The sequence below is a fragment of the Labrus mixtus genome, chromosome 3 (genome assembly GCF_963584025.1).
Source record: "Labrus mixtus chromosome 3, fLabMix1.1, whole genome shotgun sequence".
In the NCBI taxonomy this organism is placed as follows: Eukaryota; Metazoa; Chordata; class Actinopteri; order Labriformes; family Labridae; genus Labrus; species Labrus mixtus.
This window is the reverse complement of record NC_083614.1, coordinates 17,571,026-17,587,425: the sequence shown is the minus strand read 5'-3', so window position 1 is coordinate 17,587,425 and position 16,400 is coordinate 17,571,026. Positions and strand designations below refer to the sequence as shown.

Below are 16,400 nucleotides of genomic sequence, written 5' to 3'. Positions count from 1 at the left end.
TGTAATTATGCTGTGTCACTTTCTCCTCCTCTGTTCTCCTTGTCTGCAACCTCTCCACCTCCCAATCTATCCTTTACCTTTTTTCATTAGGTTGTCGGGATCATTTTAACATGTTTCCTTCACACCACTATGACATTTAGCTGCTGTTTCATTGAACTCTTTGTGTTTACAAAAGCTTGCAGTACTCTGTTCAAGTGTTCACATACTGGGTTGTTATTCCTTGTGAAACATTTTAAGTTTATCTTCTGTTCGCAAACCAAGCATTCGTTATCAGTTGTTTAAAACTGAACATGTCGACGATGGACAATTCAGTTCTAAAGCTTACCTTTGAGTTTGGGGTAAGTACCTGGAGGGTAAAGTAAAAACAAAGAGAAATGGATGCAATGGTTACTTTTGCTGTGGCTATAATTTTGCTACCAACATAGTTGACAGTTATTGCCAGTCAGAGGCCTGTGAGGGTTATACCCATGTCAGTATGCTTTAAATTTGTAGCTGGTGTCGTGAGCCCTCTCCATAAAACTTGTAAACTGTCAAACAAGAAAGATGGGAAGTCAGGCTGGTGGTTAGCCACATTCAATTTAATCTCTGATCAATGTAGCACTCCTGCTCGGGCAAAATATGAAATCATACAAAATGTTCTGATAACCAAACAAAACAGACCTCTAAATATGTTTTAGGTGAATCTGATACACTCATGTGGCTTTAGGGATGATGGATATCCATTTAAGACCAAATAAATTCCAACAAATACAAAATATGTTGTTCTCAATGTACGGGATCTGAAGTGCTGATTCTTTAAATATATATAATCTAGTATACTTATCTATACCAGCACAGAACAATTCTCTTCTGTCACATAGCAACAATAACACAAAACATCCATACATTTTTAATCTTTTTGTTATTTTTATTTTTTTAAATAAGTGACACATCAGCTGTTTGGTTGCCTTGGTAACTGACAGCTTTTTCGCTGCTTATGGATGCTAAACAGCTTTTCAGGCTCTGGTTCTAAACTTCGTCTTGCTATAAAAGTAATTATAATAAGGAAAACAAAGATACAACACTACATATAAAACAAGAACTGAATGACTTACAGAACAGTGAATCCAGCTTGTACTGACAACAATAATGCATGTTCCCACATTCAATAATTGGCTATATTAGTGATTCAATTGATTGAAGCAACTCAAAGGAGGGCACGAAACACTGGGATTTTTTTGATAACTTGTTTTTGTCAGTTGCTGTTCATTATATGTGATTAAGCTGCTGATAGAAAATTGCCTAATTCCTGTATTGAATGTATGATGATAGGGTTATTTCTAAAAAGACAACAAGAGCGGTATTAAAACCATAACTCTGCCCCTTTCATTGAGTAATGGGTAAATATGTGCTCCACTTTCTCCTTGCCTGGGTGCCTACAGGCGATCACATGACAACTGAAACTCTGTTGCTATGGCTACAGGGTTGTCCATAAGGGGCACAGCATGGAAGGAAATTAGGTGACCTTTTTCTTGTATATGTTGAAATACTATCTTTTGGATCCAAAGAAACGTTAAGGAGTTTTCATACCGAGCACAAAAGAAAACCATCATCATGAAGTGTAATCACTGCAGACAGATTTTAAAGTGTGTTATTATGCTGTCGAAGCAGCCATTCTTGGCATGATATGGATTTATCGGGGTATACAGTATGCAGGCAGGCCTGGACAGTGTCAGAGCAGAGACACTGACTGATATACAACAAAAGCCAAGCCAAGCCCCTCTCTCCAAAGAACAACTAACTCTTAAAGCACATGGCAGCTGATACATGGTTATTATTAAACCTAAGGTCACTGAGTAGCACAGACAGGAGATCATGGCTGGCCAGCAGCCTTATATATTGCATTAGCCATGTTGTGTTGCCTGCAGTATACCTGGAGGACAAGACCCTGTCTCAGTGAAAAAGAATTGGATGCGACAACATATGCCTCATTATGTGTTATGCTGCTGGAGTTAAAGCAGAGGTAGCGGTTGAAACTGGGTATGCTGGATAATGGGCGCAAAGACAAAAGATCACTGGGGGGAGAAAAGTAATGATATGACCTATTTTTATATCATTATATCATACTGTATCCTTTACTTCAAAGATATGTTAGAATTGTTTGAAATATCACACATAATTATGCTTATAAAGTATATCTATGTTCTATAATATTGCACATACCTACATCCATTATGGTCCTTTTATATACGTATATATTACTGCTATATATATTTGACTATATTTTATATTCTAAATTATACATATATATGGCTACAATGTAGTTTTAGCAAAAGTGACTGTTATTGTCACCTGTACTCCTGAACCAGAACCATAAGACTTAACTTTAGACCAGTTTGGACCCAGTATGGCTGCAATCAATCAATCAATCAATCAATAAATCAATCACTCACTCACTCACTCACTCACTCACTCACTCACTCACTCAATCAGTCCATCAATCAGTCAGTCAGTCAGTCAGTCAGGGCGGGTGGTCTTGTGCATGACATTTGTTTGTGCTGTAATGCATGTGTGTGTTTGTGTGTGCATATGCTCCTCCATCTTTCTTCTTCATCAATCCTTTTCCTTTTGTGATCACATGACATCTTAAATCGAGCAATACATAGACATGACTCATGGACGGACATTTTCAGCTCACAAAAGCACACACTCACAGGAAATAGAGATGAGCCAGTGAACCCCTGTGGATCAGATAAATATGATCCATATTTCTTTGTAATGCCCAGGTACATGGCTTCTGTGGACAACATGAATGAGGGGAGCCAGTGATTGGGATCATCTGAAGAATGTCTGTCTCATTGTACCGGATATGAGGAACATGAGCAAACAGCTAAACCGATTAATCTTGATTTGAAAGAATGACGCTACCTGAGACCTTTGTATGGGTCTGAATGTGTCTCTGCGTAAACACTTCATACAGCAAGCCCCAAATCATTTCCTGACAAGACTTGAAACAAAGAATCATGCCATCCTGATTTGATGAGAACTGAGCAGCATAAGGAGGCTCATGCTGGGCAGTTAGATTGGAAGCATATGGAGGCACAGGGCCAGCTCCTATCTGCCAGCTGAGCCTGTTTATGAGTCCATCCTGCTGCTGTGGCACCTGAGCCTCCTGCCCATCATCTAATTAAGCTGAGGGAAACATAATAGGTGTCTTTATGCTTCCTATCTGCCATCTATAAATGTGAGTCTGAATATTATCAGACATCTACAAACACCTTGTAAGGATTCAGGAGCACTTGGGTTTTTTGGATAGCTTCGATAAGAAAATGCTGCTGCACATCTAGCCGGATGCAGCCAAAAATACATCATAACAAGAGCACTTCTACAGTCTCCCAAAGACCAGACTCACTTATCTACCAGACACTCAGACACAGTCTTATGGACTGTAAGGCTTTGGGTTTTCATTTAAAACACAACGGCTGGATTCTTGTGTTGTTTTGTTGATGTTATTGCATGTTTTTTCTCCTGAAGACAAAAACAGCCTCGCGGTTTAATACTTTTCTTATCGAAAAATCCTCACCTGGCGACTCCCTTGCTCTGCAGGAAGCAGGAATTCCCATTGAAGTTATTTTCAATTTCACTCTCAATTTTACTAACAATAAAAAACATCTCTCTTATCTTTTCTTTGAGCTTTTGGGGTCTGACCCAACTTGCTCCTTTCTGTTGCCCTCTCCCCTTGATTTTTCCCCTTTACATCATCTCTCAGCTGGATCCTGCAGGACTTCCCAGGCACACAGCAGGAGGTGTAACGAATGGCTGAAGGTGCCATCACATGTCACATGTTAAATTAGATGCAATCACTCAAACAACATGGGAAAGCCCATAGAAATCATGTCATAATGGTAGGGGGTGGGGGGTGGGGCTATCATTAATCAACAACCAGCTGAAAACATGTCCGTCCTTCTCATGATTCTAGAATTTTGACAAAAAACATTTTAGCTGGAACAAGGCTGAGTATATATAATAATGCAATTTTCCCAGGGAAATGATGAAAAGTGATGCATGGAATGAAATAAATGACATTTATTGTTGTATAAAGCCACATGTCACTCCTGTGATTTTTCTTGAATCGAAACATGTGGTAAAAACAACAACTTCAAAAAACAACAACTAAAAAACTAAAGAGATCAAATGAACCAGGGTGACTCATCTCCCATGTGCTCGCTCAGTGTCTGTTTTTCTCTCTCTCTCTCTCTGAGTGTCTCTTGTTGTCACCCTGCCTTCTGCCATCCCTCTGGTTCAGTGAAGTGCGAACCTTCATCAGAGCAGCGGTGATAGGAGGAGACAGAGGGTCGTGAAATTGGAGGGCAATGGCAACAAAGGGAGACAGAGGAAGAAAATGAAAAATGGTAAACTGGGTTGAATGATAAGGCCAGATCAGTGAAGTTTGGGATCACAGGGCCGAGCAGTGAAGCTGCACTGTGGCACAACAGAACCTCAAACACATCTCGGCATTGATATTTCTGCATCACAATGAAGCATCTTGTAGTTTGAACCTGAGTGCAGTGATCCTGTGTGTTTGCATTTGTGATCCTTTACTTGTGATTAAACCGACACCCATAAAATTTGTATTGCTGCTTTGTAATTGATATGAACTATTTTACATACAACACTGTAGTTTACATAACACTTAACGCTGTCTTTGAAGTTGTTACCTTATTTCAAGAATGTTTTTAATATGCATTAATGATGTATCTAGATAAATCAGACTTGCAGTGATGGTTTTTCAAACGAGAGGTTAATGGAAACGTTGATCTGATACATTGTTGTCTTGAATATCACGTTAAAGAAAATGTTCCACTCATTATGCTATGTACCCCTTTCTGAAACTAAAATAAAAAAATGAATTACTCTATGCTGCAGAGAGGCTTGCTGCACACGATGATAGTTGGTACTAGAACAATAAATCAAGCAAACACAAAAGCTTTCAGTGCAGTTTATTTGGGCTGAATCAACACTGTCTTCCATTAACAACGACCGGCTGCAACCTAACAGGATTTAATATGCATGGAGGTATCACTAAACTGTATGAAAAGAGGCCAAAAACTGCAGAAAAATACTGGTCTCCTTCTTATTGACATAGCATTGGAATAAATACTTTATTTTTTGTTTAAAAATGGAGTATCATTAATAACTGCAGAGTGCTAGATGAGAGATGGGCAGATAATGGAAACAAGACAAGAGAGAGGGGGGAAGAGAAAAGGCCTGGGGAGCTAATAAACACTGTGAGGTTTTTCTCTCTCTTTCATGCACTCTCCACGGCAGGAATCTGTTTTATTTCAATCAGTCTTTTTATCTTACCATGCAATCAGAATGGAAAGGTGGGGAAATAGGAAATGTGCCTATTTCCGTCTTTCAGTCTTAGAGGAATAGAAGCTCTCCTCTTTTTCTGTGGAGTATTCTTCGCTTACATATAACAAGGGTGTGTTATGCCTGCAGACTACACACAGTAACACATGGTGTAAATGTGTATCATTGGAAAGCATTGCAGGCTAAAATTATCCTCTATTTGTCCTACACTCCTTTTAATTGCTTAATGTTGTACATCATATAACAAATGGTTTGGTGTTCGTTGTTCCATTTTGTGCATTTGAGTTGTTGCATCCAGAATGTGCCTGTTAACTCTTGATAAATTGCGTTACTTTTTTTCAACAACATGCTGGTATAGAAACAATAAGAAACTGAAGCGGTAGTATTGATCATATTTTCATTCATCTATGTGTTGAAATATGCATTATAATGTATTTATAATGGCCATCTTCCTCAATATATCTTTTTTTTTTTTTTAATCCATGCTGTATCCTCTTGCATTATTTGCTACTGCAATGTCCCTGTATTCCCACTGGGGCCATTAAAGTTTCATTTTTACCATATCTTGTGTGAAAGGTAAACAGACTAATTACGCAGGTTGGGATCACAGCTGAGCAGTGATACAGTGTAGGGGACATGCCACAGGAGCACATCAAAACCCAGCATGGGGAAATCAGCTCTCTCTCTGGGGAGAGGGTGCTGGCTTCTGCAAGTCTGTGGCTACAGGTGCAACAGAAGCAAATATTCATAAGGCCCTGTTTTCTCTGCAGATGCACTACATATGCTCCCACACTCACTAATTTGAAACAAGGACAGTAAATCTGTATATCTGTTTATATTTAAGATTCAAGCTTTGACGCACATAATGCACATTTATTCTTTATTTTTACTTACTCGTTTTTATTATTATATTATTATTATCTTACTTTATCGTTGATTTTATTGCTCGGGACCGGAGTACTGCATTTCGTTCCTTTCTCATGTACCCATGTTTCTGGAATGACAATAAATGAACCTTGAACCTTGAATCAAAGCATCAATCTTTTTTTATTTATAACAAGACTTATGCTATTTAGATAGACCCAAGACCAATCCTCTGTGAGCCAACCTAAAATGTGTAGTTTTCAAATACACCACTATTTGACTAAACAACATGTTAAGTTCATTTTATGGTGCATTGATGTTAAATTTATTATGCAAATGCTGATGTATTTTAACTGCAATGCTGGAAAATTCTATCTATAAAACAGATGAATATTATACCCAAATGTTGGTTCTTATTTAACTGAAATGTATATTTATTTATTTGTTTAAAGATAAATGGTGCACCAATTTTTGACTTTATTTGATAGGACAGCTGAAAAGATGCAGGAAATGTTGAGAAGAGAGAGTGGGGGATGACAGCGAAGGCCCAAGTTCGGATTCAAACTCCAAGACTACAGCCTCAGTGCATGCGGTGCAACAAAACCGATAGGCTATCCGGCACCCCTGTGATTTAAATAGTTACAGTATCTACAGTAGTTAGGAATTATTTCACATTAAACATAAGCCATTGTGCCATCAAAACCCAAACAGCATTGCCACCTTAAATAGAAACAGGCTCTGTTTCCAGGTTGTGACAAAGCTGATACTACTGTTCTATCACATGGATACTAGAATGGCCCCCACCACCCAGCTGTGTAGATAGATGGGCAGGGAGAGCCAATATATCACCTGGTGTTATCAATGGACACCTCCATTGAACAGTGCTTTGTCAAGTTAGACCCACAACACCTCAGGGTGGCTAAACAGTTAGCTCCAGCATCCCAGAGCCTCCGCCCTCAATGCCAGCTCTCACCGCCCACCATACCCACATGTAGGGGTGCGTTCGAATTGTCTCACGTCATTAACCTCCGCCGGCCCGTCGCATTTAATGACGTGGCCTAGTGGAAATGTGGTCGGATTGTAAGAGCAACGAGATCGCCTTTCCCTAAGTCCTTTATGAATTCTCCTAACATCTTTCCTTAACCTCATGACGTTTCCCTGGGGTTAAGGTAAAGTGGATAGTGAAAGGACATAGGAGGGACAATTCGAATGCACCCTAGGACTTCTTTATGCTTCCTGCTCTACCACATGGCCATTACAGCACAAACAGTTGTGACCTTCAACAGACTGAGGCTACATACTGTACATGTGAGCTCCAGGTACTGATAACGCTGATACTGCCTGCGCCCTGCCACATGGCCCTTAATGACTACACCCAGAACATGAAGACAAATGGGCACTGAAAGCTAGATCGTCAACAGGGTTATCAAGTGGGTGCCTTCCTTTAACAGTTAGGCCCAAGACACCCTGGGGAGGCTTATCAGTATGCGCCTGTGTCCGGGAAGCAGCCCACTTCATGCCATGTTCTTACTGAGCATCCTACCCACACGAGAAAGGAGGGAAGAGAAAAACTGAAAAAAAAGAAATGAGACCCAAAGACGACAGGGAGGGCATAGTCAGGACCTAATTGGGCGAGCGGTCACCCCCACTGGGTTAGGTGCATGCTCTACCTTCTGCCAACAAGAGAGGAGAGAGAGAAAAAAAAGGTGATGACTGGCAAGTGGGCAGCCGTCTGCCACAATCTGATCGACCCATGAAGGATAAAGGGACACACAGAAAGACAGATATTTAATAAATGACTGCTTACAAAGAGTTTATTGATACATTTTAGTAGTTTATGTACCCACATGTTTGATTAAAACTTATATTAAACACCATTAGAGTTGTTGAACAGACATTATGAGAGTCTGTCCTTAAGGCTGTGTGCTGCTTCCGTGTGGTGAAGCCTTCTGGCAGCTGTCGAGAGCTGTACACCCACAACACTTTGTTCTGTCAGTACTGTTAAGGATCAATAGTAACAAGCTGTTCAGTAGAAGTGCTGTTACTGATAGTATTAGCCCGGGGCTCAGGGTTTATCCACTTTCTAACAACAACAGCAAGGCAGATTTGGTATTTGAAATATATGAGATTGTCTTTCTCTTATCAAGGCAATGATAGAGATCGTTGTTATCTAGAAACAAGTCTGTCAAAAAAAAAAAAAAAAAGTCTTAAAGAAGCTCTGGTGCTGCCATAAACCCTGTAGACGGCGCTGAACTTTCTAAAGATCACTTGTCACAGTGCTGCAGGAAACTTCCCTGAGGTGAGCCGTGGGTGACAGCTGCTGCCTCTCCACTGGCTCAGGTAAATGCCACATGCCCCACTTGGATACACAGGCTTGCTGAAACACAAACGCACACACACACACACACACACACACACACACACGCACACACACTGCAGCCTCTTAAAAGAGCCTAAAAGGGACCAAAGTATAGGCAAAGCGGTAGTCTAACTGTCCCCACAGAGAATAGAAACAAATGACACAGAATTAATTTATGCTTGCACACACACAAAGACACCGGATAGCACAATGATCAGGACAAAGTCATTCTCTGATTGTTCAGTTGAAACAGACCAATAAAAAAAGTGGTGATTGTGTTTCTTCCAAGAAAATGGATAGAGCAAAAAAAACAACAATTGTGAGAGAATGGCATAAAGCAGCATTATTACAACATAAAAGATGAAGATTCTTTGTTTTGTTTTTCTTTGTCTGTTCGTCTCTTTGCATGTCTAAACGTGAAGTATTATTATTGAGTGTTTTTTTTCTTTCTGTGACACAGGAACAAAACAGTCAATGCAACAAAAAGATCATGAAAAATGCGCGCACACACACACATTCATTAAAGCAGTTCCTGATCTTTTTGTAGAAGGTTTGCAGCACAGCAGAGTGACCCTGTTGAGTCAGTGTTGATTAGAGGCACAATATTGAATTTGTGCATCGATCCTCTCTCATTGCTTTCATTGGTTTGCAATAGATCTGTGCTCTAATTAAGAGGACACAAATATTGAATCCCATTTGAATAACTCCTTAACAGTAATTTTCCTCTGCTCAAGGGTCTTCTAGCATCTCTTAGAGATCTGTTCTTATTTCATCTGAAAATCATCTGGTTTCTTATTGAGCTGCACTACTGACGAGGACCACCAGGGGTCTGTAGAGTTAAAGGGATGTATTCCATGTTTCAAAACCAGAACCCAAATAAAGACGATGACGGCAGATTTTTTTTATTTGCACCTCCTGTTTTCTGCTCTTTTCTTTGTTACAGGAAGTACATATGTGGCTCTAGCCATGGTCACTAAACCTCTAATGTGCTGTCCCATTGTCAACCACACACACACACACACACACACACACACACACACACACACACACACACACACACACACACACACACACACACACACACACACACACACACGCTAAAAGCAGCACCAGCAGGCTCCTAAACAGCAGCATTAGTTACACTGTCACCATGCAGAGAGCAGCCAGAGGACGCAAAGAGACATCATTTCAGAACAAAAGAAAATGAACATTATATCACTTCAATACATTTCTTAATGCAGAAAATAAGAAAGTATACGTGCAGGCATAACCCAGTTTAGCAACTGTAAAGGTCACAGGTCAGTTCATCACCCACCTGTCATGTTTTGAGTTTCATGAACATGTTTCCCAGAAGCTGTAAAGGTTTGTTATGAGTAGTCGTTGGCATGTAGAAAGTCTTTAAAATCAGGGGACACTCTTTCTACTTTAACAGACATGTGACAGCCACTTAAACACGTATGCACGTTAGCAGACCAATTTAGCAGTGTTGTAAATACCTCGTTGGCATTATAGGTCACCGTGTACCTCGAACAACTACTCTATTTTGTGTCATTTCTATCTTAAAACCCCACTTTTACCTTGTGAATGCCTGCTGCATCCTGAAGTGTAGGTCTGCTGTCAGTGTTGCATTTATGCATGACACTCAGACTGCAATAACTTTTAATTCTACTGGAGGGATAAATTATGAGTGAAGGCATTTAATGAAGCTCGGAGGATTTCTTTAATCATGCTCCATGAAAAGCTGTTCTCATCCTGTTTTTTTCATTGGTGATGATAATATGATACCTCTCTTACTAACCATATGTTCTTCTGTATTTTTCAGTAAAGCGGAAGCAGCAGCTATTGAGACAGAGCTAGTGAAGGAATACAGGTTTGGACAGCAGCAGCTGATAGAGATCTGGGGTCAAGCATGTGCCCTCGCAATCACTAAGGTCAGCAAATCTTTCTTTTTTGTCCCTCTTTATGTTTTTTTTTTCTTTGCTTTCTTGTCTAGAGAATAATATACTACAATTATGGAGCAGGACACAGTCCAGGCCTTTTTCTCGTCTTTCTTGATTCATTCATTCATAATCATTCACCCTTTATATCCATTAACAGATATTATCACAATAAACAAAAGCTGGGACAAATAACATCATTCCAGTATGTTTTTATTGCATTTATGTATTTATTGTGAAATGGGCCCTAGCTTGAACATCCTGTTATGCTTTCAAAGCCCAGTTCTTTAGACCATTAAACCAGTAGCACTAAAAAATAAACATAATTTGTAATGCACTGGGTATGTGTTTGTGTTTAGTCTGCATAGCTGTGCTGTAAAACTAACAGCCTTTTTTTTATTTTGCACATAGTTTGTGACATGAGTAGAACATTTGAGGTTACACTTTTCAACATTGTTAAAGAAAATGTAAGCAGTTTCTTACCCATGAGTTAGGAACAAATGAGGACCTACTTGGAATTAGTATTCTATTTTTTATAATGTTAAATTAATGAATAGTTTTAAGTATCTACAAATCAGGAAAAATGTCACAATATGGAACACAACATTATGAGCTGTACATACAGTAAGGAGCAATTAAGGTACAAGACTTGAAGAAAGTTAGCATGGGGACCAGAGGAATCAGTGAGGTCATGTTTTAGAGGGTCAGACACCCTCCAGTTAAGACAGATTTTCTGTTCTAAAAAAGCCAATCACAATCAGTTATTAAGATAAGAGTAAGCCAAGTCTACTACCACTGATTTGGAAAAATGTTAAGGAATCAATACCACTATCATATCATGCCAACCAGTTGTTTCTTATAATGAAACAGAAGCCTGTTGAATTGGATCTCCAAACGGGCCCCCAGCCTAGTTTTTAACTGCCATGTTTTGTTGCTCATGTTGGTTGTAGCATCAAAAGGGGTTCCAGTCTGCTCTAATTAATTACCCCTCTCAAAGGCAAAATCACATTCATGAATTGATCTGGTGAGGATAGGCTGGATGAAAGTGGTTTTTAAATCAAATTAACAGATAACTCTAAACTAATTATCTCAAACTTTTCAGTTATATATCAGGCTGTTCTTCAACAACTTAAAGGCTATTTATATACCATAAAGTGTTTGATGCAATGTTATCTGATAAATATAATGATTCATTATTGTTAAGGTTGTTCCTGTTTCAATAGTCACTCATTTCTCAATTACCGGTACTGTTCTTTACAAAACAACAATTTCAATCTCAATTTTTTTTTTCAAATGGCCTGAACCAAACCACTACTTTGCAGATCCAGTTAATAGCCTGCCCCTTTGTGTCACTCGCAAAACTTTTTCTCAAGGTCACTAAGTTCATTCCTTTAAAAAAACTCCCTTTATTCTATTACATGTAACCTCAGTAATCACTATACACCTCCTGCTGTGACTGCTGGAATGTACAAGAGGTTGAAAAGTCACAGCTGCTGCTACTTTTAGTTTCCTCATTTGCATTTTGTTCCACACAAAATGTCAGATTTTAATTTTGAGGAACTTTCTGTGACATTTACTTCCAAACATTTGAGCGGCTCACCTCCGCGCAGAACACCTGAGCTCACTGGTCCACAGTGATTCACTGCCAAAGGCTCAAAACCACAACTCTTCTTCTCCATGCTCTGGACTGTGTCAAGCTGTGTGTGTGTGTGTGTGTGTGTGTGTGTGTGTGTGTGTGTGTGTGTGAGTGTGTGTGTGTGTGTGTGTGTGTGTGTGTGTGTGTGTGTTTGGTGGGCTGCTGGAAACACATGTGATTCCCTTTGACTTGACCACTGGCTTGGGTGAATGCCACACTGAGGAAAACCTCAGCAGGCTCTTCAGCATGCTGTGATGAATAAGAGTCTGAACCAAAAGACACATAAAACTTTGTGTTGAAGGAGAGATGAGGAGACAAAGACAATGATGACGAAAGACAGAAGCGAAAACACATATAAGTGTTTTACAGGAAAAAGTTACCTAAACACATCCAGAAAAGTTACAATCGTGAAAATAAAATAAAATTACATAGGCTATGTAAAGATGAAAAAATGCTAAAAGACATACAAGAAAGAAAGAGGAAACACTTTTTTGACAATGCGAACAAAACGAGATAACTACAGTAATGGCAAACTTAAAAAAAAAAATACTGACCTGAAGATAACTGTATATCAAAAGTATTCAGTTCAGAAACAATGTGTGAGCATAAAATATAATCTCTTTTTTATTTTATATGGAAAGCTTTTTAGCAAAAAGTAGTTTTTTATTAATTAAAAAAAACATCTGTCTCTTACATAATTCACTGTTTTAGCTCTGATTTTGGTCTCCACCTCTGATTTTCTTACTGGTAAAAGACACAACCTATTCACCTGCATTAACTAAGTATATTGTTCTGTTGATATGCTTAACAGGTAGTGGATAGTGAGATTTCAGTCTTTGCCTCCTGTGTCTTAAAAGCACACAAACAGGAAAAGTTTCACAACTAAAGTGCTCCTCTAATGCTCACCAGAGATGTAGATCTGGCTGATTATAATCTGCAGGTTCAGCAAATATCTAACATTACACGTTTTTAATATTAAAGTATTTATAGCCAACTAAAAACACAGTGATCAGTCTTTAAAATAATGGATTCAAAAGCATTGCCCTCGGTGAAACTGCACTTAAAATGAAATAAAACACAGAGAATTGTCAAACTAACCCTGTGGTTTTCTGGAGCCTCACAGAGCATTTTAGTGTCTTTTAGTTCATTGTTTTGGTTTGGGGCCCAAAACCTTTGTCGGTCTCACCATGCTTACCAAATTTTTGTGAAATTTCCAGCTGCCATTAGAAGACGTTTTTGTAGTGAACTTAACCATGCAGCTCCAAATGGCAGGCACACAAATGAGGTTACTCACTTATCAGGCATTTAGAAGCATTTTGCATCTGGAAAGTCAGACATTTCCCTCAGGAACTGTTTGAGACCTTAACAGAGCTAAAAGCATAGTGAATATGAGGCTTACATTTGCAGTTTGTTAAACCTGAACTAAATGATGATGCATCTGTGTCTATGAATGTGTGAAAAAGTGTTTGCTAATGCATTTGTATAAACTTTATAAGGTGATAATAACTCATTGTTGTGTTTATAACTTGCTATATGGCCCCCCAACGATAACTGCACTTAAGTTTGTTTGGGTATGTAATTTGAATAATTAGTAGCTGCTTTAATTCTTTAATAGTTCTTGTTAATAACCATAAATGTTCTGGTGATGCAACTTTGTGTTCTTTAACCAATTTAAGCTGTTACATTCTTTGGGGGTGAGAAACAGACAGAAAAAAAAACAGCAGGGTGAAATGGAAACACTGGGAACAAGAGAAAGAAAAAAAAGGAAGAGGTGAAAGCGACAGCACAAGGAGACTTTCCTTTTTCTCCCCTCAGAGTGTGTGATTAAACCCACCACATCCACTTCCCCTCTATTATCATCAGGCATCACTGGCCCCATGCCTGGCCCTCCACCGGCCGCCCCCAAACAGCATAGCCTTACTAGACAAACACGGACAGGACACTGTGGATGGCTGCTGCCCACAGCCGCCAGCAGCACCCCACTGCTAACATGACATCACTGCTATTTAGGGAAAATTACAGTAGAAGGAGATGCAGACAGACTTTATTTCACTGCTAGTCTACTGCTTTTGGCTTCCAAGTGTACCGCACAAACAAGCATGTGCCCAGACTCACACAGACACACACACACACACACACACACACACACACACACCTCTGTTTGCCAGATAGATTATAGGTTTTCTGTAAGTAATCCTTCCAACAGCAGCAGCAACAGCCTCCAGGTCCAGACTATTTGCGTGTTTCTGTATCAGTCTGAGGCTTTTCAACACCTGAGCGGAGACAGGAGACGTTTTTGTTACCCCACAGCAATAAATTAGTCTGTAGTTTACACGAGCCCCGGACCTCAGTTTGGTCTCCTAGTGCAAACATAAAAGGCCCCGTTTTTCTGTTCTATGTGAGAGTATTTGTGTTTTTAGGAGCCTGATAATGTTTTTTCAGTCTGTGCGTGTGTTTCAGGTTGATTGGAGGTGAAAGAACATGTGCCTTTAACATTTGTCTCATAGAGGTATTCCCTTGGAGACATTATTATAATCAAGATGGTGTGTGTGTGTGGGAGACTGTGTGTCTGGGTGTGTACTTGACTATGAGGGGGATCCTGGCAGTTACTTTTTGTTCTTTTTTTTTGGGTTACTTTTCTGAATTTGTTCCCTCTAAAGCTCACTTCCGAGAAGTGTTGCAAAATATTTTGTCAATGCCAACATGTATAAATGTTTGTTTTCTAGCTAAAGCTGTATGAAAAGCTTTAGAGTTGAAGTAACATGCCCACAGTAACGTTATAAAATGTCAAAAGTTGTGCAGAAGAACAGAGGAAAAGTAGCAGCTAGATCATAAACCTGTTGAACAGATGCATCAGATCATCTGTCTGCACTTGTAGAAACCTTCTTCACATCAAAACTATCATAAATATCTCAAACACTGGAAATGATTTGAACACGTTTATAAGCCCGAAAACTGAGTCATAACAATAATATAAGAAATAAATTGTGATGACATGTCATTTTTACCAAGGCGGTGTCAACTGTTAAAAAAAAGGATTGTTTTGGAATACAAAGTATGGTTCACTGATAGATCAAGTTATTAAACTCAATGTGAAAAAACGTGAAGCTATCATCACTTTTTAAAAAATCCATATCACTCTCATATGTTTGGGCCATTCTGAGACCATGTTTAGAATTACGTCGAAAACCACAGAAGAAGGTCACACTGGGAAGGTGTTTTTATTATAATGAACATAGCAGCTTTAAAACTCAATGTTGTTGAAAGGCGACTTTTTGGGTTAAAGAAACAGGCAATGACAAAATAGATCAACACTTACGACAGAATGTTACAAGGTACACAGGGGTTTGTAAGAACAAAATATGTAAATCCACTGTAAATGAAATGCTGGAAACAGATACACAGCCGGCCTGGACCAGCGAGTTAGCTTTTAATGCGTTTGTTTTAGCAGCACATCTTTTTCCATACAGTTTGCCTTTGTTTTTTTTTTATTAAGGATGTATTTTTTAATCTGCATCTTTTCTAAATTTGCTGCCCTTTCTCATGATAGATTGGTTTGCGCCACTGCAAGGCAAGTTTGTGTATATAGTAACTTTGCATTCTGTTGTGTGCATTGTGTTTGCCCTTGTAGGCCACCATAGGTCCATCTCTTCTTTTGCTCGTTGCCCTCAAATATTCAGGGCTATATTTCAAGGCTCCATATCAGAATAAATGACTTGTAAGAAGAGATATGTATCAGAGTGAAGTCAGATTATACAGGTTTTTCAAAACAGAGCTGGACGCAGTGTGAATTGATTTGACCTAAAGCTGCTTACCGTCAACAGAGTGTGGCTCTAGCAGTTTCTCCAGCAGCATGAAAATGACTCCCGCGCTGATGTTACTGAGCCTCTTGATGGTACTAAGCATTTTTAAAAAAGGTCATCATTAATCGTTATGATGCTGATTTTTTCATGTTGAGTATTCTAGTAAACATGGGACGGAGAAAGAGGGAGTAAACATGCAAGAAAACAATATTAACTCAGTTTAGTTAAGTTATATTCACACTAGCAGCATGTTTATTGTAGAGCATTATTTAGATTTCTGCCAATGGCGGACAGTGAAACAAGCGGTGAAGTCAAGACAGACATTTTATTTATCCCCTTATTAAGTTTTATGGCTGCGATGTTAGCAAATGGAGTCTATTTACACTTCCAGCAGACATTAGAATTCTGTGTTTCTGTCCCTCCAGACAAAGTAAGTCCAACAATCTGAA

The 16,400-nt window shown here is 39.1% G+C and overlaps 3 protein-coding genes across 3 annotated transcripts in view; 1 reads left to right on the top strand and 2 right to left on the bottom strand.

Annotated features, from left to right (window-relative positions):
• polrmt (polymerase (RNA) mitochondrial (DNA directed)) overlaps positions 1–16,400 on the bottom strand; it is a 511,894-nt gene that overhangs the window by 106,718 nt on the left and 388,776 nt on the right. The window lies entirely within an intron of this gene.
• The window catches only part of tmem161a (transmembrane protein 161A), a 398,404-nt gene that overhangs the window by 139,626 nt on the left and 242,378 nt on the right, over positions 1–16,400 (bottom strand). The gene's annotated exons all lie outside the window — the stretch shown is intronic.
• yjefn3 (YjeF N-terminal domain containing 3) overlaps positions 1–16,400 on the top strand; it is a 50,334-nt gene that overhangs the window by 23,531 nt on the left and 10,403 nt on the right. The window contains exon 2 of the mRNA XM_061033431.1: positions 10,398–10,506. Within this exon, the coding sequence (XP_060889414.1) occupies positions 10,398–10,506 (109 nt within the window). The remainder of the gene's footprint in view (positions 1–10,397; positions 10,507–16,400) is intronic.